The following is a 24,807-nucleotide window of genomic DNA, read 5'->3' as shown; positions in this document are numbered from 1 at the left end:
CGTTACTGAACATGGACATGCTCCACCCCAGGACAACTATGATCCTCAAGAGGATGATTAAAAAGACAAAGCAAAAGGGGCTGCAGTTATTCAAATGCTGCCAAAATATCCGCATGAACTGCTTCCCAACATATCCATCATCTTGACAAATTTTGGACATCCTTTAAAAGGTTGGCATGGGATTCCCGTTCAACTATGGGTGAAGAGTTGCTGGCAAGGTGATACTTCTTAAAACCGGACTAGAATGTTCCCCTTCTCTGTTCAGTCCTGGTATGGAAAAATAATGCTTTTCTATTTGTTTCATAGTTTCTCTACCCCCAAACCCTTTTTTTTTTTTTTTTGTTTGGTTACCATTAGAAGAGAAAAACAGAAGAACAGAAAAGAAAATAAAAGTTTTTATATTTTCTTATGTTTTTGGTTGCAAAAGAATATTTTACAATATCCAAGAAGATTTGAAATTCAAAAACTGAATTTTCTCTTAGGCTATGTTTGATAGCCAAGAGGAGAAAAGAAAAAAAGTACAAAAATTGTACATTTTTCTTGGTTTAAAATTTTCTCTTTGACTATGTTTGGTAGCCAAGAGAAGAGAAGAAAAGAAAAGAAAAGAAAAGAAAAGAAAAGAGAAAAAAAGAAATGAAATGGTGAGAAAATAAAAATAGTATGTATGTTTGGTTACCAAGAGAAGAAAAGAAAAAAATTCAAAAATTTTGAATTTTAAGAGAAAGATAAACACAGGAAATCATTGTGTAATCATTCATTTTTTGTCTTATTATGTTTTCATATTTTCTCATGTTTTCTTATGTTTTTTGTAAGATTTTTTTTTTTTTTAGCAAAAGAAAACTTTACAATTCCCAAGAGTAATTTTGAATTTCAAAAACTGAATCTTCTCTTGAGTGAAGACATACCAAATGCAAAGAGAAATTCTTAACCCACGAAAAATAATACAATTTTTTGTAGTTTTTTTTTTCTTTTTCTTTTCTTCTCTTGGCTATCAAAACAGCCTTTGTGATTGTATGTCCTCATCCAAGAGAATATTCAATTTTTTAATTTTAAAATTCTCCTTGAGAATTGTGAAATTTTCTTTTGCTCCTGAAAAAAAAAATTTTTAATATTGCCAAAAACACAAGAAAACATGAGAAAACATAAAAACTTTTCTTTTCTTTTCTCTCTTCTCTTCTAATGATAACTAAACATGCATACTTTTTTTTATTTTCTCACCATTTAATTTATTTTCTTCTCTTTTGTTTTCCTTTCTTTTCTAGATTCTTTTTTCTTTTCTTTTCTTCTCTTGGCTACCAAACATAGCCTTAGTTCAAGACATGCCAAGTACAATGAGAATTTCTTAACCCAAGAAAAAAGTACAATTTTTGTATTTTTTTTTCTTTTCTTCTCCTGGCTACCAAACACAGCCTTAATAATAGCCAAATATACATACTTTTTCTATTTTCTTCCCATTTCATTTCTTTTCTTCTCTTTTCTAGATTCTTTTTCCTTTTCTTCCCTTTTCTTCTCTTGACTACCAAACACAGCCTATTTTCTGCTAAACTGCGGTTGATTCACTCTCCAAAGATTGGAATATTCCATGCCTGAATCGGTTTTAAAAACTTTGGCAAAAACCATAATTAAGTACCATCACAGCTTGTGATAGATGATATTTCAGCAACAATATTGTTACTTGAGCTCAATGATAAATGATAAACCGAATTTCCCTTCACGGACACGATGAAGACAAAACCTCTTAAATTCACAAGATCTGATCCTCCAATTGGACGAAGAAATATTTCAATTCTTTCTAAATTGAGGAGGGATTTAAAGATGACATTCAATATTCCAAGAGTCCAATCATAGTATCAAATAACATTGGGTAACGAGATTAACTTATCCATAAATGATAGCTAAATCAGAAAAGAAAAGTTAAAAAAAAAACACTCGATTGAATTTGAGGCAGGTATACGTAGGATCAAACCAAACATTGAATCAGAAAGCTTCTGGCGCAGGACGCAATCTGGCACATCTGCTTTTTGTCCAACTAAACCAACATTGATCACCGAGTAGGGGCAACTTCTCCTAAGAATTCTTCATTGAAAGACGTGAACTTTGAAAGAAGATGAAAGGTGAGCTTGCATTATGCAGAAACGAATTACATTTAGATTGGGGGACTATGCCTCCAATCAACCAAATAGGTCTGTGAACAACACGCATCAGCAAGCAGCAGGGTCGGTGCATAGAACAGATTTCTCTGCCTCTTGTTGGATGCACATTAGATTTACTTTAATCTCATTACAGAGCCTGCCTTCCACCAGACGGACTGGTAACCATAACTTTGGCTCCACATCAACAACATAAGAAAGGGTTGTCTGTAATCCAAATTCTTGCTCTATAGAGGGGTCAAGTTGACAACTTTCGCCATTCATCTAAAAAAAAAAGTCTCATGAATGAATAGCAATGCTTGTATATCCAGGGTACCAAAGTTCTTAAAAACAACAACATGCAAGTAATTCTGCCTGTATTTCCATGAAAACAACTGATTTTTTTTTTTTTTTGGGGGGGAGGGTGGGGGGGGGACAATGTTGTTTGGTATCGGTAGGTCACATGTGGTTGGGCCTTCATCTAGTACTACAAATTGCTAAACAAGACGTGAGATAGTCAGTCATAAACCCCCTGCACAATGATCATGTGCGATGATCATGTGCCCCCCCCCCCATCATCAACCCCTCTCTTTTTTTCCCCTTTGTTTTATATTCTATTTCTTTTGTTTTCGCTTTCTTTTTTTTTTTTTTTTTTTTGGGTTACTCTCAACAACAACACATCAAACTCCTCCTTGTTTTTGGTTACTCTTCCATCCCCAAAATTACTATTTTGTTACAAAATTGCTGGGCTGTCCTTGTGATAAATGTGTGCTTGGAGTATCTTATTTTTCTTAGGTCTAGAGTGTCCTTGATTAAGCTCAAGGAAAATAATATAATCAGAAATTGAGTTTCAAAGTCTTTTAACGTGTAACGATCACCTTTTCCCTATGTGGCCACTGAAAAGATAGAATGATCAGAGAATTGTTTGACATCAATATCACCCATTAAAATCTTCTTGTCTAAAGAGCTTCAGACAGAAAATACAGTTCTTGGTTGGTCTCGAAGGAGAAATGATCTTTGTGTTGATGATCCAAGGGTTACCACTCTAGCTGGTAGTCACTCCTGTTCCATTTCCCATAAGTCATAAGGCACATTTGAACTTGATTAGCAACAATATTTCGTATTAATCTGTAGCTTTTGACAATCAGATAAATTTTTTTTTTTAAATAGTACTTCACCCTCGTATCTCTCCATCAGATACTACTTCATATTGTTTTTAAAGTACTATCATTTTCTATACTGAATAGGAATTCCATCTTCACACTGAAAAGGCATTTAAAACTGGTTTTTCCCTGTTTACTAGAAAGTTTTTTTGGGTGGATAGGAATTCCATCTGAATACTTTAAAATCTTCTATTTACATTCGCTCTTGTCACGCAATCTTGAAAGTACTATTCTGAGTCCTACTTTAGATAATTATATTATGCATTTGACAGTTTGACTGGTAAGAACATTGACGAGTTGAATCATAGTTAGCAGGCATGATTGCATTGAACAACTGAGATGGGTATGTATAAAACTAAGAGGTCAACAACATCTGAAAAATGATAGAGATTTCTGACCTGTTCTATAGACCATTTGCCTTGAAAAGTTTTAAAATCACCCTCAATCATCTTGAATTCAATATCTCTTCTTTGACCAAAACGAAGATTCTCCAGATCTTTTTCATAGCAGTCCACAACTCCTTTGGCATTAAATTTCAGCCCAAACGCTAAGTTCTGCTGTCCAATCTATTTGGAAGGAAGCAACAATGTCAAATGTGGGGTTAAAATAAAAAAACAAGCAGTTTAACGAAAGAGATGGACAAAAAAAATGAAACTTTGATGCAAGATCGTTTGATTGAGCCGGCTTCTCAAAAGAATCTAGATCAGGTTCACTGTGGATTGATAAGCATGCCGCTAAATGTTTTACTAGAGGTTTAGAGGTTTACAGAAAACTCAAGAGACAAAACAGAGTGCGAAACGGTGGATAACCATTTGTTCCAAATTTGAATAAGCAGGCTGCCATGCCGTAGATGTGGTATGCTAGATGGGTACCACTGGAGCTTAAGCACATTTTTTAAGGTAGGGGAGGCATATGAGGTATAGGACTTGTCAGAAACATAAAATAAAACATAATAAAAACAGATAATAGAAGAAATGTAAAGGGAATCAGAAGAAATAAGACCATAGAAATCAACAATAGACCCATAGTGGCCACAACTTGAGCTCAATCTCCATGAATTCTTTTGTACCATGTTTGTAAACCCAATCTTTGGCTTTATACAAGGTAGATCCACGACAAAAGCTATTTCCCTACTGAGCCATGGAAAAATATAGAGAAAGAGAGAAGGATCTCCATATAGTCTTTATTGACCTGGGAAAAGCTTATGACAGATACCTAGAGACTTAATCTGGCATGTTCATGTGAAGAGGGGTGTCGAGTAAATATGTAGTTGTGATTAAAGATATGTATGAGGGCGTGGTGAGTAGTATGAGATCTATGGGAGGCCAGGGCAAGGAATTCCTAATTACGATTGGTCTATCAGGGGATCGGTCCTAAGCACTTATTCGTCTCCGCTTATCATGGATGAATTAACCAAAAGCATTCAAGACGAAGTCTCGTGGTGTATGCTCTTCGCCGATGATATCATTTTGGTGTATGAGATAAAAGCAGGGATTAACGTTAAGTTAAAGATCGACCTTGGAAACAAGAGGCTTTAAGATTAGTAGATCAAAGACGAAGTATATGTGTAACTTTAGTCACAATATGATGGATAATCACATGGTGAAGATTGTAGTTGCTCGTGATTGTTTTTAGGACCGGCACCTATGGCGTTTGAAGATTTCTTGCACAACAATTCTATTGGATGGTGGGAGTTGTGGCTCTAATGGCGACTACCCTCTTTCCCTACTAGCTCCATTAAGTTGGATGGGAGCAATTACCGGATTGAATTCCTCTGTGGCGCAGCACAGTGTCCGGCGCGCAGCCAACGATCAAAAACACCTTGGCACAGAGCCCAAGGTGGTCACACGTAGTACAAGGCATTTTTGGGCATTGGATGCACCCCGGACACTGTGTTGAGGCACAGAGGAGCCAAATCCGCAATTACCTGATGTGGTTTAGATCCTACTACCTGTTTATTGCTAGCCGTAGTTATATGTTGAGATAACTATAGTTAGTTTTATTTTTACCTTGATGAAGTCTTATTATTTACCGTAGTAAGTCTTATAGATAGAGATGCTTAGTCAGCATTACCCTACTTTCCTTATTTGATTTATTGTAATCTTCTTATAAATAAGAAATACCTTTGTCATTACTGACAAGTAGAATCATTCCTTGATCTCTGATTCTTAACTTGGTATCAGAGCCAAAAACCCCAAAATCTTTTTCTTCTTTTTTGGCTCTCTTCTCCGCCCTTGGGGGCCCTCGTCTCCTAGTCTAGCATGGTAGACCAATTTTCGTTCTATACAAACCTAACCCCTAACCCCTAACCACTGCTGCCTCTGATACTTGAGCTATCTGCTGCATATCGCTACATGTGCCTGCACCTGCCGCTATCGTTGCCTCTGCTACCTGCGCAGTCCGACTGGTTCCTCTTCACCATGACCCTTTTGGTTGTCGTGCCTCTCCACGGGTGTCACCGTCACCTGTGTTGCTACCATGCATCTTTCCCACATGTTCCTCTTCTAAGCCATAAATATAATAAGTGATGATGCCAATGTTGTTGTTGCCTCTTCTGAGGCCTCTGATGGTCGCCATTCAAGTAATCAGTCTACTCTTCATCTTAAACCCATCAAACTTAATGGTCAAAACTACCTCATGTGGTCTCATGCGGTCTCATGCCTACCTCCTTACTATCCGTGGGAACTTCTTTAGTTTTCTCACTGGAGACACTCCTCAAGCGACTGATGTTGCCGTTGCTAACACCTGGTTAGCCAATAATGCCATTGTTATGGCTATTCTGATCAACTCTATGGAGCCTGCAATCAGCCCAAGCTTTGTCCTGTTTAACTCTGCTAAGGATCTCTAGGATGTAGTAAGGCAAACCTATTCTTAAGCGGGGAACTATGCTCAAGCTTATGAGATTCACCGTACTGTTCATTCCACCACTCAGAAATGGTTGTTTCTCTCAGCTTATTATTCCACCTTATGCAGCCTATGGCAATTGTTGGATTTCTATCACCTAGTCCCTATGGCCTGTCCTAATGATGCTGGTAAACTTCAAAAGGAGTGTGACAAGGAACGGGTGTATGACTTTTTGACAGGTTTAATCCTGAATATGATCATATCAGGGTACAAATCCTAGGTTGCGAGACTTTTCCAACTCTTCTCTAGGCATATGACTTAGTTCTATCTAAGGATCATCATCGCTCTGTTATGCTACCCTCTACAGTTCCTGTTTGGTTTGCACTATTGGCTACTCCAACTACTGAAACCCCGTCTAAGGGTTCTACCCCTCAGGAAATTGTTCAGTGTGATTATCGTGGTCGCCCTCGCCATACCAGGGAAACATATTGGAAGCTCCATGGTCGTCCCAAGGGTGGGCATAATAGCAAAACTAGAAAGAAGGCCCCAGGCCCATTTGTCCGAGTCTGTTGACAGTGCCTTCACTACTGCACCTTCTCTCCGGATCAAGTGGCTGCCCTCAAGCAACAAATGACACAGTTAGGCACTTCTCTTGCTCCTCCTCCTATGACCAACCTTGCCCAAATAGGCAGTTTCCTTGTTTCTTCCTCTCATTCTACCTTACGGTTACTTAATTCAGGTGCTACCGATCACATGAAGTAGCTCTGAGGTCTTCCATACTTATCTTCCTTGTTCCAATCGGGATGAGCTACGTGTGGCTGGCAATTCCTTATCCCCCATTTTTGGTAAAGGTTCTATTTATATGCCTCTACAATTCTCTTCCATCTGTGTTGCATGCCCCAAAATTATGTGCTAACCTTGTTTCCATCTATCGTTTGACTAAGGAGTTTAATTGTTCTATTCACTTATTTCTACCCATTGTCTTTTTCAAGATTTGGTGACGGTTGCAGCGATTAGGTATGGTCAAGTTTGTGACGGGCTCTACTTCTTGGATTCTCCACTGGCTGTGCCTCCTCCTATGGCAGTGCATACTCTCTGTTCTGACAACTCTCTCTCTCAACTCCACCAGTAACACTGTCGTCTAGGACATCCATCTTTTTATATTTTACGTCGCATGTTTCCTACTTTAGTTAAACATTGTGGTTTGGAACAATTTAAGTGTGATGTATGAGTTTGCTAAACATACACGCACCTCTTACTTTCCTACAGAAAATAAAAGTGATATTCCTTTTTCTATTATTCATTCAGTTTTGGGGGTCCTTCTCGGACAATTGATAGGAATGGGTTTCGTTGGTTTATTACTTTTATTGATAACTGTACTCATCTGATTGTAAATCTTTCCATGCCATGCTTCGTACCCAGTTTGATGCCACTGTACGAGTCCTTCTTAGTGACAATGGCACTGAGTATATAGATGGAGAGTTTCAGAAATACCTTGATTCTCAGGGCATTCTCTCCCAAACATCTTGTGTTAGGACTCCTGAACAAAACGGGATCCCAATGTAAGAATCGTCATCTCCTTGACGTTGCTCAGGCTCTAATGTTTGCTATTGGTGGTCCTAAATATCTTGGGGCGATGTCGTTCTTCCTGCTGCCCACCTTATTGACTAGGTGCCCTCTAGTGTACTTAACTTTAAGCCCCTTATCTCTTTTCTCCTTGATCCTACAATTGTTTCTAATCTTCCTCCTCAGGTATTTGGGTGTCTGTTTTGCCTATAATTCCTCTCCTTTAAGGTCCAAGCTTGATCCTAGGGCTCTAAAGTGTGTCTTCATTAGTAACTCGGCTTCTCAAAAGGGGTATAAGTGTTATCACCCTCCTACTCGCCACTTGTATGCACCTTTTCATACGTTTGACGTATATTTCACGTCACCTCTTCAGGGGGAGAATCTTGAGGAAGAGCCTCCTTTGTTATTGACACGTCTCCTATTCAAGGTATGCCTCCCGTTCAGCGGGAGCCACCAGATCAGTCTATAAGGGATGTGATTACTTACACTCGGAGGTCCAAGGAGTAAGACACCACTGATAACCAGCCATACCCTTCTGAAGCACCTCCATCAGATCCGCCCGTATCAAGTAATATTTCTCCCATACTTGATATTATACTTGTTACTTCTTCATAGCCTCCCCTACTTGATATTATACCTTTTGCTCCTACAGTAGATGATCTCCCTATTACTGTTAAAAAGGGAGTTTGTTCCTGTACCAAGCATCCCATCTCCTATTTTGTTTCCTATGCATCTTTATCTCCCTCCTATAGGGCCTTTGTTTCTTCGTTGTCTTTTGTGTCTATTCCATAGGGTTGGAAGGAAACCATAAATGATCCGAAGTGAAAGGCTACAATGGTTGAGGAAATGCTGGCATTAGATAAAAATGGTGCATGGGAACTTATTCTTCCTCCTCAGGGAAAGAAATTAGTTGGGCACAAGTGGGTGTCTACAATCAAGTAGAATGTTGATGGGGCAGTTGAGCGGTACAAGGCACGCTTGGTAGCTAAGGGCTTTACCCAAACCTATGGGATTGATTACCAAGAAACCTTTGCTGCAGTTGCAAAGATGGACTCTATCAGGGCATTGTTATCTGTTGCTGCAAATCTGGGACGGAATCTTCAATAGCTGGATGTCAAGAATGCGTTCTTGAAAGGACATCTTGAAGAGAAAATTTATATGGATGTTCCTCCTGGCTTTGCCACTCCTTCCAGTGTCAGACATGTCTGCAAGGTGAAGAAGTCGTACGGCCTCAAGCAGTCTCTTAGGGCATGGTTTGGCCGGTTCATGAAATCCATAATAAGCTTTGGATATAGACAGAGTCAAGCTGATCACACCTTGTCCACAAGGCGAAAGGTAACCAGGTCACTACTCTGATTGTCTATGTTAACAATATTGTGATTACTGGTAACAATGATGAGGAGATATCCAACCTTAAGACCTTGTTAGCAACAGAGTTTGAGACTAAGGACTAGGGCCCCTTCAGTACTTCCTTGGGATTGAAGTGGCTAGATTTACTAGAGGTATGTTTTGGGTCTCCTTAGTGAGACAAGTATGCTTCGGTGCAAGCCTGCAGATGCCCCCATAGAGGTTATTCATCAGATGAATAGTGCAGTGGGTGACTTTGTTGATAAAGAGCAATATCAGAGACTTGTTAATTGTCTGATCTATCTATCCCACACCAGGCCCGATATTGCTTATGTTGTGGGTATTGTTAGCCGTTTTGTTCATAATCCCAAGACACCTCACCTTGATGTTGTGTATCGGATCCTACGGTACTTGAAATCCGTTCCTGGAAAAGGTATTTTGTATTCTAATCAGAGACATTTGAAGATTAAGGCTTTTACTAATGCTTACTGGGTTGGATCTATTGATGATCGGCAATCTACCTCTGGGTATTGTACTTTCCTTAGAGGGAACCTTGTTACTTGGCGAAACAAGCAACAATCTGTGGTATCTCGGTCAAGTACTGAAGCCGAATATCACCCATTGGCCCAATGGGTTTGTGAGTTGGTCTGGTGATGGGGACATCCAAGTATACCAGAGACGCCGCCGCAAGAACTAGCCACATTCACTATGGCTGGAAGACACCTTCATGGAAGGAAGCTAGAAGAAGAGGAAAGAAGAAGGAAAAACTACAGTTGTCGACCCTCCCCTGTTCTGGCGTGAGAAAGGAGAGAGAAGAGACTAGCGATAGTCCCTTCCCTCTCTCCCCTATTGTCTTGATTGGCCAACTAGCGTGGGCCCCACTGATTTATTAATTAGCTATTTTATTTTTCCTAGTCTCTTTATTTATTTTCTAGGTCTTTGAGATGAATTAGGAAACTAAATAATATCCTCTTATCTGCCCCAAGTTGTTGGGTTAAATTAGGAGATTCCCTTTTATGTTGGATTAATTCCTAATTGGCACTTTTTTATTTTGAGTATTTCTTTTCCTATATATGTAAGGCCAAGGGCCACGTTTAGTTTTTGGTGAATGAAGAAAATAGAAAAATCGATCCTTGATGCTTGCGTCTCTCTCTCTCTTTTCTCGCTTCTACTGTCTAATGTGAATGCAGGGTTCTCTTTTGTTAGGGATATGCCCACACTCCTATAGTTGGTTTTGATGATAACAAACATATGAAGGTATTTCACAATTTGCCCTTAAGTATTGTTTTGTAGAGACTTCGTATCAAAGATCAAATTTAATGAATGAAAGGAAGAAATAATGATTGAGACATCAAATGAGGAGTATCAACAAGTTGGTATCAATACTTAAAGAAGGTGTTAGAAGAATTCAAGCTTCAAGATGTCAAGACATGAAGCTCGAAGACATGGAATTGCAAAACAAGAAGAATGGAAGAAGTGCCAAGAGTGGAAGTGAAGATAAAGACTTCAAGGTTCAAATGGAGAAGACCTCTAGGATAGAATGGTTGTTTATATGTAATCTGTAAAGTTCCATATATATACGTGCACGTACCTCATGCATTGCATAACATTATACTAGAATGAAAGTTGTAGGAAACCAAGTCACGATTCCAACGCAACTAGTTTCAGGTCAATCCGAGGTCGGACCGAAAAGTTATGGTCAAACACTGACGACTAGTCAGTATGACAGCATTCTGTTAAAACAGAGTCTGTCATGTTGGCGGTCAATCGGCTGGAAGCCCTGGTAGATCGGAACTGTTCGAGACCATAGCCGATCGATCGGCAAAAAGTCTTGGTCAACCGGTGACTCCCTGAAAGTGCTCTAACGGCTAGTTTTTTACACTAACGGCTCTTTTCGTTTGACCGGCACCAATGGCGGTAGACCAATGGACCCAGATACGACCGTTAGCACCTGATTTACTACCTAAAATGCTCTCTAAGTTCACCTATAAATACCTAAGTTGCTCTTAATTAAATATCAATGAAGTCAGAGCATTAAGAGTATTATTGTAAGCATTCAAGAGTCAAAAAGCTATTCTATCTTACTTGAGCTATTCGATTTTCCAAATCTCGAAAAGAGCTCAAATCTCAATCAAGTCCTCCATTCTCTTCTACGCAAGTCAAAGCTATAGAGAGGACTTCATAAAAAGGTGCATCATTCATTTCTCATTTCCATCATTTGCACCACACCAGAAATATTCCTCTTATTCCACTACTCTCTATTTTACTATTTTTACAATTTTAGACTGTACTTAAGATTGTAAGGATTCTCTTATCCTAAAAAGAGGAAGGTGTCTCTCTACCTGCAAAGGAGATTGTAAAGGCGTCTCTCTGCCTGTAAAGGGGATTTGTAAGGATACACTTATCCATAAAAAGATTGTAAAGGTTTTCTTCCCTACCTACCATACTGAAAGGGAGAACTAGTGGAATACCTTACAAGAGGATTCTTGTAGGGAGTGGACTAGACTCGGATTGAGTCAAACCACTATAATTATCGGTGTTGCATGATTGTGCTTGTTCTATTTTATTCCGCATTTCTTATTTACAATCACACTTGGGATAGTATTTCGAAAAGAATTAAAATTCCACTAGTGTAACCTATTCACCCCTCCTCTAGGTTATTTCATCTTTCTCTCGGTGGACCTGGTTTCTTCTCCTCCTCTGATTTGGACAACAGGTAAGGTACTAACCCTCAACTAGTTCTCCCCCACCCTCCTACCTCCTCTGGTTTTCCCATCTTTTCTCCCCCTTATTCCTGTCTTGCTGAGTTTACTTTTGCTACTGCTGTTCACCTATTTCTGTCCTGCTGAGTTAATATTCTGCTACTGTTGTTCACATATTTCTGTCCTGCTAGAGTTTACATTCTGCTACTGTTGTTCACATATTTAGGGCCCGTTTGATAACGTTTCAAGAAACACGTTTCTGTTTCCAGAAACAGCAGAAACAGAGTAAAAAGGGTTTGATAAAACTGTTCCGTATCACTTATTTTCAGAAATAGAAATAGAAATTTTTACTTATTTATGGTTCAAGAAATGACCTAGGCGAAACAAGTTCAGCTTGTTTCTCCGTTTCTAGAAACGACTTGTGGCTATTCTTTCATTGGTTACTATCGACTTCTAAAAACATGACTTATCAAACACCTTCAATTCCATTTCTGTTTCTAGAAACGAAAATTTATGTTTCTGCCGTTTCTTGAAACAGAAACGGCTGAAACGTTATCAAACGGGCCCTTAGTTTTTTGTGATTAAAGATTCTGTTGATCTCTTCAATAGCTGAATGACTTGAGGAAAAGCATGATGCCTACCATAGTTGTCAAGGCGTCGCCTAGGCGACGCCTTGGCGTCCAGGCGTTTTTTTAGGGGGCAGGGCGAGGGACGCCATTGTTTACGTAGGAAAGGCGGTCGCCTTTGGTATTAAGGCGTCGCCTTTGGCGCCTTGGACGACTTGGTAGGCAAGGCGACCTCCTTGTGGTTTTTTTTTTTTTTTCCCTTTCACTTAAGTATTTGTTTTTTATATTCTAATTGCAAACTTTTCATTTGATGAAGTACAGGTTTTTAAATGGTGTGAGATGCATGGAATCATTTTACCCCCTTAAGTGAAAAAAAAAAAAAGAAAAAGGTTTGGTGGTGGGGGGAAATATAACATGAAAGGGTTATAATTTAAAACCCTCCACTGTTTCTCTCTCCCGGTGAAGTCTCTCTGCGATTAACTTCTCTACGCCTCTAAACCTAGAGAACCTTCACTGGATTCATTGATTCAACCGACCGATTGAGATTGAAGTTGGACTTGGCTGAAATCCATCGTTCCCTCCTCTGTTTCGACTTCAGGTATGTTTGTAATATTTTTTTTCCCTCCCTCCTACTTCGTCTTCTACTTCTTCGTATATAAGTTGTGACTGATTTTTTTTTTCCCTCTTCTTCCTCTGCTTCTTCTTCGTCTACGACTGTTTTTTTTTCCCTCTTCTTCCTCTGCTTCTTCTTCGTCTACGACTATTTTTTTTTCCCTCTTCTTCCTCTGCTTCTTCTTCGTCTACGACTGTTTTTTTTTTCCCCTCTTCTTCCTCTGCTTCTTCTTCGTCTACGATTGTTTTTTTTCTTTTTTCCCTCTTCTTCCTCTGCTTCTTCTTCGTCTACGACTTTTTCTTCTTCTTCTTCCTCTGCTTCTTCTTCGTCTGCAGCTGAGTTTTTTTTTTTCCCTCTTCTTCCTCTTCTTCTTCTTCGTCTACGGCTGGGTTTTCTTTTTTTTTCTTTCTTCCTCTGCTTCTTCCTGTCTCTTCTTCCTGCTTCTTATGGAGGATGCCGGTTCTTTCTATGCTTCTTCTTCTTCTTCCTCTTCTTCTTCTTCTTCTTCTTCTTCTTCTTCTTCTTCTTCTTCTCTGCTTCTTGTCCTGTCCTGGCAGCACGCTGCAAGCGCTTCCTTTTTTTTTTTCCCCCCGCAAGTAGACGTAGACTGTAATCTGTATTATGAATTTATGATTGCATGATTACTACTGTTGTGCATTAGTGCATCAGTGTTATGCTTTTTCTCTTATGAATTTTTTTTACTACTGCATGATTCCTTCTTCTCCTGCTAGTGCATTTCCCTGCTACTGTAGGTAGGCTGTAGTGCATTAGTTATTATTTTTTAGATTGTAGAGTGCATTAGTGGCAATGCAATGCTTCTTCTCTTATGAATTTTTTTTTACTACTATTGACTGTTGTGCATTAGTGCAATGCCTTCTCTCATTTTTATTTCTTATTTTTTGTTACTTAGTTTCTCTTGTTGTTGTTCCTTATGTTTGTGTAGTACTGTAGTTTATTCAAATAGATATGGCTACTAGTGGTAGTGGCGGGCCATCTGCTAGCACTGGAGCACCAACATATGATCCAAGCAAAGATCCAACTAGGAAGGCCAAATCAAAAGACCCCGGGTGAAAGTATGGATATTGGCCAGATCTTAATGATAAGAACTTAGTGCGATGTACACTTTGTGGAAAAGATGCTAAAGGAGGAATCAAAAGGCTTAAGCAACATTTAATTGGTGGGTATGGAGATATATCAAAGTGCCCAAAAACAACTGCAGCAATCGCTAGACAGATGCATGAAGCTATAATGCGAAATCAGAAGAGGAAGCCTGATGTATTTGATGAGGATTATTCTGTTGATCATCAGCAGGGAGAGGATTTGCCTGAAGAGATAGAAAGTGGAGGGCAACTCCAGTCTGGTGCACCAAGGCCCCCAACTATAGACTCCTCAATAAAGAACCTTGTGCCAAGCTCTGGGACATCTTCCAAAAGGAATAAAGCTAATGTTATTACACAAGTGGCAGTAAAGGGTCCGATAGATTCTTATCTTCGACGGACTCCTGAAGATATAGTTGGTGAGAGGAGGTCTAAAGGTTCTACCCAGCAAACAATACAAAGCAGCTTAAGATCAAATGCAGACAGAAAGAAAACTAATGCATATGTTGCAAAATGGTTTTATGAAGCTGGCATCCCATTCAATACAGTCAAGTTAAGGAGCTTTGAGGAGATGGTTGAAGCCATTGCGCAGTTTGGGTCAGAATATAAGCCCCCTTCTTACCATGAGTTGAGAGTGCCCTTGCTACAGGATGAAAAAGCTCAGATTGACTGTATCAAGAAGAAATATGAAGATTATTGGAAAAGGCACGGGTGCACTCTTATGTCTGATGGGTGGACTGACAAGAGAGGTAGACACTTGATTAATTTCCTTGTCAATTGTCCATTGGGGACTTATTTTATGGGCTCTGTAGATGTATCTAGTGAGTCTCAATATGCAGACATGTTATTTCAACTGCTTGATAGTAAAATTGAAGAAATTGGGGAGGATAATGTGGTACAAGTAGTTACAGACAATGCAGCTAATTATGTTGCAGCTGGTAGAATGTTGATGGAAAAACGGAGTAAGCTTTATTGGACTCCTTGTGCAGCTCATTGTTTGGACCTCATGTTAGAGGACATTGGCAAGTTGAAAGCTTATAAAACAACAATAGAGAGGGCAAAAACAATGACAAGTTTTATCTACAGACATTACAAACTTGTTGATGCTTTGAGGAAAAAGACAAATGGAATAGATCTGGTGAGGTCTGGAGTTACAAGATTTGCTACCTCATTCTTGACACTACAAAGTTTGTACAAGAACAAGGATGCCTTGAAGCAATTATTTGTATCTGATGATTGGAATAGTTCTAAGTTGTCCAAGACAGAGGCAGGTAAGAAAGTACTTGAGACAATACTTGCACAAACATTCTGGAACCGTGTACTAGATTGCTTAAGAGCATCCCAACCAATTTTAGTTGTCTTGAGGTTAGTAGATGGTGATGAGAGGCCTGCATTGCCTGAAGTTTATTTGGCAATGGAAATAGCAAAAAAAAAGATAAAAGTAAATTTTGCCAACAAAGAACGGTCATGGAAGAAGGTGTTAGCAATTATTGATGACCGTTGGGAGGTCCAAATGGATCGACCTTTATATGCTGCTGGCTTTTACCTAAATGCTAGCAAATATTTTGACTACATCAATGATGAGAGACTCCCTTTTGAAGAATCATGTAAAATACAAGATGCATTCATGACAGTTATTGAAAGAATGGTGCCCGACTTAGCTGTGCAAGACAAGATCATACGTGAGTCTCAAATGTACAGAAAATGTGAAGGTAGCTTTTCAAGGAGTTTGGCTATTAAACAACGGAAAGCCGGTGAAGGAGCATTGGATCCTAGTAAGTACTAAGTATTTTTTTTTTTTAATTTTAATAAGTATTTAACAATATGTGTATCTAATTTTTTCCTTATATATAGTCTCTTGGTGGGAAACACATGGATCTTTGGCCCCTACGCTTCAACAATATGCAATACGCATATTAGGCCTTTGTTGCTCCGCTTCCGGTTGTGAGCGCAATTGGAGCACATTTGATTTTGTACGTATTTTTTAAATATTAGTTTGTAATTATACTTTTTACATCTATTTCTTGACTTAAATAAAGAGTATTTATGGATTCAGATTCACACCAAGAAGAGGAATAGACTAGAACATCAGCGCTTGAATGATCTAGTCTATATCCAATATAATCGTCGGCTTCATTCAAGGTTCCAAGAAAGAAGGGAAAAGGGCAGCAATTATGATCCATTAATTCTTGATGAAATGAATTGGAGTAGTGAATGGATAACAGGGGAGCAAGAAGATGGAGATTTAGTCCATCCTGGAGACGACCTCACATGGGGAGATGTTGATAGAGCAGTTGGTGCATCTACATCGGTGGGGGGTCGTAATTTACCTAGGAGGGCTCAAGGATCAACAAGTGCAGCCAATATTTGCTACACACGTCGTGGTAGGGGGAGGGCCACTATTGAGGAATCGTCAGATGATGAAGTTGAAGAAGAGGTCCACGATGTGGTGCGTGATGATGAAGATATTGAAGAAGACTTTGGTGATGGGCCAACTGATTCTATGAGTCAACAACAACAGGAGGGAGAAGAAGTAGATGTTGATTTGTTAGCTTGATTATGGTTAAACAAGAACAAAGTTTAGCTTGATGGTTTATTTTGTTGTTTTAAAATTTATACTTTAAAGCTTACTAAAGTTTAGCATTTTGGTTTATTTTTATGTTTCTCAATTTCCATTAGGTGTTTTTAATTCTCCCCGGGTAGGATTGGAACCCATAGCCTATCACCTATCATGAGTCATGACTCATATATTAAGGAACAAGGTTTATCTTGTTGCTTAGTGCTTTAGTATCACTAACTTATACGTATTGATTGACAGGGGGTTAAACATTAAAATATCATGGTTCATGGACTCATGGTCTATGATGGACTTTGTGGATCTCGTTTTGGGCATCATAGAGGTAAGTATATCTAACTACATACTTAAATAGTTAAATATTATATTATTTATAATATTGCATTAGGAATTATATGTTGTTAGGCCTTCTGTTTTATTTATAGCTTTTTTATGAATAATTTTTTTATTTTTTGTTGTGGTTTCTCATGTTAGAAAATATATCACTTTGCAATTTGCATTGATATGAATTTCATGTTGAATGTTGATTCTTGTCTCTTGATGTTGCTTAAAGTGTGTACTTTTTTCCCTTGATATTGCTTAAAGTCGTGCTTCTTGTATTTTGATATAACTTAAAGGCTTGATTTTTTACAAGCAATTTAAAATTAAGTATATCATTGTTATACAGTTATACTATATATTATAGATATATTAAAAAAAATAGTAACGCCTTTTTTTGCGCCTTATTCGCCTTAAGGCGGGCGCGTTCTCGCCTAAACGCTTAGACAACCCTCCAGCGCCTTGGTTTGCCTTGGCACCGTGACAACTTTGATGCCTACTCTTTAATTCTTGAACTGATTTGTGCTTAAACTACAGTATGTTGCCATGTTCCCTTCCCCATGTTTCCCCGTTTGAGATTTATGTCGCTTCACTGCTTTTCCTTCTAGATTATTATTGGTTGTTGTTGCATTGCTTTCTATTTCGAATATATATGCATGCTGGTCATTGTATTGTGCTGCCCCACCAATCCCAGTCCCAACCTAGGTCTTAGTGAGTCAATATTGTCCACTTGGACAGCACTTGTAGGAAGTCCTATTGGCTAGGTTTTCTCCTACATCATCTGGCTTAAGAGCCTACTGAGTGATCTCCAAGTTAATGTTGAAGGTCCTATACGATTGTATTGTGATAACAAGGCAGCCATCAGCATTGCCCACAACCTTGTTCAGTATGATAGGACCAAGCATATTGAGATTGATACGCACTTGATCAAAGAGAATCTTGACCAATGGACTGTCTGCATTCCCTTCGTTAGTACTGCAAATCAGTTAGCTGATGTGTTTACCAAGGTTGTTCACTGTAAGGCATTTTATCCTCTTATCTCCAAGTTGGGCATGTACGATATAATTGCATCAACTTAAGGGGGAGTGTTGAGATGACCGTAGTTAGTTTTATTTTTACCTTAGTTAAGTTTTATTATTTACCGTAGTAAGTTTTGTAGATGGGGACGCTTAGTCAGCGTTACCCTACTTATTTGATCTATTGTAATCTTCTTAAGAAAAACCTCAATCATTATTGACAAGTCGAAGCATTCTGTAGATGGGGACGCTTAGTTAGCGTTACCCTACTTATTTGATCTATTGTAATCTTCTTAAGAAAAACCTCACTCATTATTGACAAGTCGAAGCATTCCCTAATCTCTGATTCTTAACTTTATGTCGGTTACCTTACAGCTGCTACTGCTTGCCCCTCTACTGCTGGTGCCCTTCAGGACAAATGGGATGCTGCCAATAGTCTGGTGTCCCATCTCATCAATTCTATAACCCCTTCTATTTCTAGGGGTTATTTACTGCTAGATATTGCTGCTCTTATATTGAAAGCGGTTAAAGAGACATATTTCCAAGTGGGGACTAATGCTCAGTGCATTGAGTGGAGGAAGAAACTTAATGGGGCTACTCAAAAGGAGTTGATTGTGTCCCAATATTATTCGGAAATGTGTGGTATGTGGCATGAAATTGATTATTATGAGACAAATCAGCCTATTTGTGCTACTGATGTTGTAGGCTTTAAGAAGAGTGAGGAGATGTTGTGAGTCTATGATTTCTTGGCAAACTTGAATGTAGAATATGATCAGTTCCGGGCTCATGTGAGGTACTAATCACTAATCCCCATCCCGCCTAGTCTGGTCTTCAGCCGTGTCGGTCACCTTGGAGATGATCCATCCTAGAGTAAGGGGAGCCATCGTCTACCAGCAGTCTCAACCTTATCCTCAAACTCGTCACCCTCCTCGTCCAAGCTGGATTTAGGGATGGAGAAGTTGAGAGGACAGTTGTCCAACGAGTTCTGGGGAAAATTCTCCCTAACCCAGTCTCAGTAGGCCAAGGTCTCTGTGACGAAAGCAAGCAGCCCTTTGAGGTAGACCTCGTCCTCAAAGGCTTTAGAAGCCCAGAACTCCTCCACGACCTTGACACGAGCCTCCTCCAATGCAGCCTTCTTAGCTCACTTGGCCTCAGCAAGTTTCTCGTGGCACTCGTCACTAGCCTTTTTTTGAATCTCGACCAGCTTCACATCCTGCTGCTTGATCCTCTTCTGCTGCAATAAGTAGATCTTCAAGTCACGAATCTTATTGTGAGCCTTATTAATGAGGCCCATCGTGTATTCAAGCCGAGCAGTCGTCTTAGCCACATGATTCACTGACTGCAAGAGAAAGGAATTGGCCAAGAAACACGGAAGAACAAAGAAAAATCGAGCAAGTAAATGCACCCTGGCCATAGCCACCCAGGTATCGGCGGCCAGGTTCATGCTGGGCAGGGGCTCAACCTTCGCCCTCTCTAGAAGAAGACAACTTTTGTAGAGGATCTCTCGAGCCACGCGGAAGTCCCCCTCAGCAATATCAATGGTCTGAATAGACCAGTATGGAACAATTTCAACCTCATCTGTTGGAGCCCGATGTCATGGCCTTAGACCTTTCTAAGCTACAGCGCCGACACTTAGCACTCCCACTAGCACTAAGTCAGCCTAACCACACTCCTTAAGGGACTTGAGAAGAGAAGAAATGAACACAAGACTGAGTTTGAGAAGAATGAACTTGTATTGCACTAGAGAACTCTTGAGTACAAGGCTTGAGAACTCACTTGCTTGGTTGAACTCTAGAAATCTCTCCCAAAATATCTCCTATAAATATCTTCTACAAATATCTACAATAAAATATCTAGAGTTACTACACCTTTGTAGAAAACTCTAGAACTTGGACCCTTACTTAGCCCAAAGTCCATGGGCTTGGTAAGCTACGCCCGTGGACCTATGTTGGGCAGGTCGTGACACCAAGCAACCTAGGAAACGGGTGGGGCAAAGTCCCTACTCCCTGTGAAGGTTGGTTGACTGCACGCTTCGGCGATTGGTCTGGAATGCCTAAGGCTTAGATGACTGAAGCATCCACCCCCACTAGCTATGACCTAACCTTCCTACCCAACGCATTAGGATCGCAGCCGCCTTCCTTTTTTTCTCCTCCTGCCTCTTCTGCTGATATTCAAACTTTTGCTTCGAATCAGCTTGGCGTGCTCTTATCTATCAAGAATGCAAGACAAGTGGGAAATTAACCCAAGTTAAATCACAAAGATGTTATTACTCGGGCAACCGAGAACTCACCTCCACACAGCCTATTTCTGAACAAGAAACCCATATCCAAACGAAATTGTGTTTTGAAGGGTGGGAACAAGTCTCTCTTGGCCATCACAAGGGACTCAAGATCCGTCCCCATCAAGTGTGGGAGCCCGTTAACATGCTTGCGGTCGGGAACCGACCACACAGTACTAAAGTGAAACCCTCCTCTGACTTAACAAAAAAGAATTAATTCCTCCAACCGTGGATGGAACTAGGGGTCCCTGTTATTATCTTAACATCCTTCCTCTAGCAAAAGTAATACCACCCAATCTCAGAAGTGTTGGGTCAGAGGTAGAGGCAAGCCCTAAAGAGCTCAAGAGAGATTGAGCGTTTGATCTTAGCAAAAAACATGATAAACCCAATGAGGGCTCAAAAGAGTTTGGCACAAGCTGTGCAGGAACAATCCCATAATGTCTGAAGATGCGATTAAGCCATGAACAGGGATGGGGAGTAGGAGGCCGACCTAAAATGCGTGCTTGAACAGACATAGATCGGTTTTAGATCAGTAGCCAAGGATTAAAGTATCGGCATCGATCGCCATATCGGTTGGCCAAAATTAAGATACGAATCGGAGGGTATCATATCGTATTGTATCGGAGATACGCTACGATACGCTAAAGATACGCACATAAATGGATAAGAAACACTTTTTTATAAACTTTTGCATAAAAAAAATTATTAAAAAAAGCTATTGATAACATGTATTATGCATAAACACTAAATTGAGGGTATCGCACTAAGAATTCAAGGTTTGTAGTTGTCTCATAAATGTAAAATCCTTGTTCCCAACTTTGATTTCCATTTTAGTTAGAGAGAAATATGGCTGGCAGCAACTTTGGAACAAAAAATCATGTTTTTCTGAAAAAATGAACCATCTTGACCATTATATGACTGTAGCACACTGTATCGGTATGTATCGTACCATATAGGTATGTATAGGTCGATACATACCGATACTTACTGATACATACAAAAACGTACATTTCACCTCAATTTTATTTTTCCATAGAGTATTAGTACGTATCGGTGGTGTATCGATATGTATCTTATACAAAAGGATTTTAAAAATTCCATATATCGTATCGGTGTGTATCATATCGGTAAGGGCTGATACAAATACGTATCAGCCGATACGGTACGATAAGTACCGATACTTAAAACCATGTCAGTAGCAGGCCCTGTCTATAGGTTACGGGAGCCTAAGCTTGTAACAGTAAAGGATAACGTACTTCACCATAATAAGCTCGAGGTCAAGAGGTTTCAGGGTGTAGACCTCATCTATGGCATCTACCTCTAAAGCAAGGTTAGCCAAGGTCTGTGACTCGGCATATAGTACATAGACTCCACAACATCCTCTTCACCACGTTGAAATGTCTCAGCCTCATCGCCACTATGGGTCCTAGTGTCAGAAGAGATTGAGGGGTAAAAAGGGTCTCAGAGGAGGTGCCCTGAGACATGCTCAGTATAACCCCACGAGCACTATGAGTGCAATCGGAAGATGACTACCTCACGTTATAAATAAGAAACTTATTGGCTGAAAGAAATGAGCTGGAAGGAGAAACCTCGTAGATGCTACCGGGGCGGACAAGTGAAAAAAGCTCCGCGACTAAAACCCCAAGAAGCACAAAGATGGAATGAAGCTAATGGCAAACCATCTTAGCTGACATAAAACCCCCCAATGCCTTGGCTGTCCTTCCGAATCCACAAGGCATAAGTGATGATGTGGCAATGACTTAGATTGAAACCTTGCCCCTACCATTAATAAGCTATGACAACAGTACAACGCTGACAAGACAAGCCACGCCACGTGTGTGAATTTTGGATTGTGTAGGCGGCTTGACTCGGGCACTTTTGGTTGGCCATACGAGCTAAACAAATTTGAGCAAAATGGCCAAGCCTTTCTAAGGCATGTGCTCTAAAGCCCGTGGTCTTAGCCATACAAGCCAAATAGGGTGAGCTGACATGGTTTGAAGCCAACCCTAAAAAAAATGAGAATATTTTACTCCTCGAATCCAGATGGCTCAAGCTCTCAACTGGACCTGGAGGAGTAGGGGGCCTCTAATACACCTAAAATAACCCACTAACGAGGTCGTCCTTTACCTACACAAAAGAAAAGTCTTAAGAAATGTACTAGGGAACAAATCCATCCGGATTATGGAATCAGATGAAGATCCCATCTTTCCTCTCTAACAGACTCCTTTCCGGATTCAATCTCCTCATAAATGGAAGCTCAGTTAGACTCCCATAACAAGAGAGATTCTCTCCGCCAAAAGAAAGAAAATCATTAGGATATGAATTTGTGACCGACCTCTATAAGGAAGCCTTCTTCAAGAGGGACTCTACCTCGTCCCATGCTATAAAAAGGGGAGTTGAGTCCAAGGTAACCCATTCCACAACTCACACCAGCAAATATTGATCTCGTTCTACTTTTCGTCGAAGAGTCCCCTTGGAGCATCCTCAGAGCCTCCCTTGTACGACTCCCACTGTTTACATGGATTTGACTAAGGCATCGGAGAGTCCCCTTGGAGCATCCTATGAGCCTCCCTTGTGCGACTCCCACTGTTTACATGGATCGGACTAAGGCATCGGAGAGTCCCGGAGCATCCTCCGAGCCTCTCTTGTGCGACTCCCATTGTGCCGGTTGCCACGTCATTAGGTCAGATTCCGGACAACACTTGTCAGTTCAGTCGACAATATTTTCAGCGCCAACGTGCCAATTCTTTGAGTCTGGGTTCTGCTCTCCTTTGCTTCTTCTAAGTTTTGTACCTATCGCTATGCGGGGTAGCCATATTTACAGGCTTATTGAAGAATTGTGACCAAATATGCATGAGAGAGAGAGAGAGAGATAGAGAGAAGAAGAAGAAGAATACAATCTAATCGAAAATCCTGGAATCCCACGAGTAGTAAAGCAAAATTAAACTTGCAAACAAAGCGAAAGGTCCTCATAAATCTGAAATTCCATGAGTAGTGAAGGAAAATACGCTAATAAGCAAGGATAAGTGGTAACCTGGAAAATCCTAGCAAAATTTTCCCTCTTCTCGAGTAACTGGCTCACGGCAAGACCAGGAATAAAATCAACCAATCTCTCGTAATCCGTCAATAAGTTCCAGATAGTTTTGAGGTCGGCATCGATGGCAATTCGGGATCGAATTCTCCGGGAGTTGTTGCCAAGCTTCACGATCTCGACGTTGAGAGCGTCTCCGGAGAACATGGAAGAAGGCACGGTTGACAGCGATGAACCCGAAATCCCAGGCTCGTCGTGGTCGTCGAGGAAAGAAGAACCTGTATTGACATCAGAAGAAGAATCTGGGGCTGATTTCAATTTCATTGTGCAGAGGAACTCGGGAGAAGCGACTAGGGTTTTGGGGATCCCGAAGACGCTCGAATTTCTGGTTTTAGTCGGAGACAAACATGGGTGAGGAGCTGAAGCAAGGGCAACCGCCGGAATCTGCGACAGCGAGTTGGTCTTGCTGCTAAAGACTGACGGAGGAATTATTGCATTCATGGTGCTCACTTATGGATTTACCACCACAATCAATTTCAAATTATTAGGGAAAAATGATAGTAATTTGATTTAGTGGGCCCAACCAGATGAACTGCCAACTAGATCAATCAGATAAATGATCATTCGTGATGTGATAATGATAATGCCTTCAAACTCATCACCGTTCGAGTCCACTGGTTGTGGGTTAGCATTCCCACTATATTCCATTGGAGTGATAACTTTTATTTCTACCAAAATTTAAAAAATAAGGTGATAACGAGGGGTGAAATAGGGTCAGGTTGTGTCGAGTTTCTGGAAACCTCAACCCAACCTTAGATCTTCAAAACTCAACCCAAGCCTAACTCAACTCATCCCTATCGGGCTCAGGGTTGGGCCGGGTTTGTTCGGGTTAACCCTGACTAGTCCTACATTTTTTTTTTCTTACAAAAAGATCACAAAAATTAATTACCAACAGTAAGGATTAAGCGATTCATAGCCAGAAATCATAATTGACAATTCCATAATTTGGGTTAGACAAGCTTAATGGAGATTACATGAAGAATCTGTGATGTGAGAGGGGAAGATGACTAAGTATTTGAATATCGACTATGGTATTGCACATCTACAAATCAAACGTGGTGTTGCTACTTCAATTCGCTTCCAATTATACCATCAAAGCTATTTGACTATCTTCTTCGAACCACCACCCCACTAGCCATTGATTCCGATGGTAAAGTTGGCTTTCTTTCCCTAATCAATATCTCTCCCCTCTCCCTCGGTCCCCTCTTATAGGGTTCTCTCCTATAGGGTTTAAGGTTTTTGGGAGTCCCACCCGGATGCATCTTCCCCCTTATCCGAGTCCTACTCTGATACGTCCTACCCCCTTCGGGTGGGGAATATTCTCTATCCGGGTATCCTCTCCTCAAGTAGTTTGAATTCTCGCGGCCTCTATCGGTTGGAAGACACGTGTCCTTCCCTCGGATGCCACGTGTTCTTGCTTCACTGGGTGACTAATTCGGGCATATCAGTAGCCCCCTTACTTCCACTAAGAGGCTTTTCCAGTGGGAGTAACAATGTCTTTC

The 24,807-nt window shown here is 40.3% G+C and overlaps 2 protein-coding genes across 3 annotated transcripts; one reads left to right on the top strand and one right to left on the bottom strand.

Moving 5' to 3' along the window:
• Nucleotides 1-1,754: 1,754 nt before the first annotated feature.
• On the bottom strand, nt 1,755-23,851 carry LOC122091051. Of its 2 annotated transcripts, none has more exons than XM_042660864.1 (3): nt 23,249-23,824; nt 3,691-3,858; nt 1,755-2,414 (listed from the first exon to the last, which is right to left on the bottom strand). In XM_042660864.1, exons 1-3 carry the CDS (start codon nt 23,744-23,746, stop codon nt 2,202-2,204), a joined length of 879 nt encoding a protein of 292 aa, XP_042516798.1. In that variant the 5' UTR covers nt 23,747-23,824; the 3' UTR covers nt 1,755-2,201. The 2 variants fall into 2 exon arrangements, with proteins under 2 accessions (XP_042516798.1, XP_042516799.1); XM_042660865.1 differs by lacking the exon at nt 1,755-2,414 and adding an exon at nt 2,446-3,191 and having other exon boundaries at nt 23,249-23,851.
• Nucleotides 15,503-16,094, top strand: LOC122091053. Its single transcript, XM_042660866.1, has 2 exons — nt 15,503-15,802; nt 15,882-16,094. Exons 1-2 carry the CDS (start codon nt 15,541-15,543, stop codon nt 16,013-16,015), a joined length of 396 nt encoding a protein of 131 aa, XP_042516800.1. The 5' UTR covers nt 15,503-15,540; the 3' UTR covers nt 16,016-16,094.
• Nucleotides 23,852-24,807: the final 956 nt, after the last annotated feature.

The sequence above is a fragment of the Macadamia integrifolia genome, chromosome 10 (genome assembly GCF_013358625.1).
Source record: "Macadamia integrifolia cultivar HAES 741 chromosome 10, SCU_Mint_v3, whole genome shotgun sequence".
In the NCBI taxonomy this organism is placed as follows: Eukaryota; Viridiplantae; Streptophyta; class Magnoliopsida; order Proteales; family Proteaceae; genus Macadamia; species Macadamia integrifolia.
The sequence above is the reverse complement of the archived record's forward strand: the minus strand, read 5'-3'. Positions and strand labels throughout refer to the sequence as shown.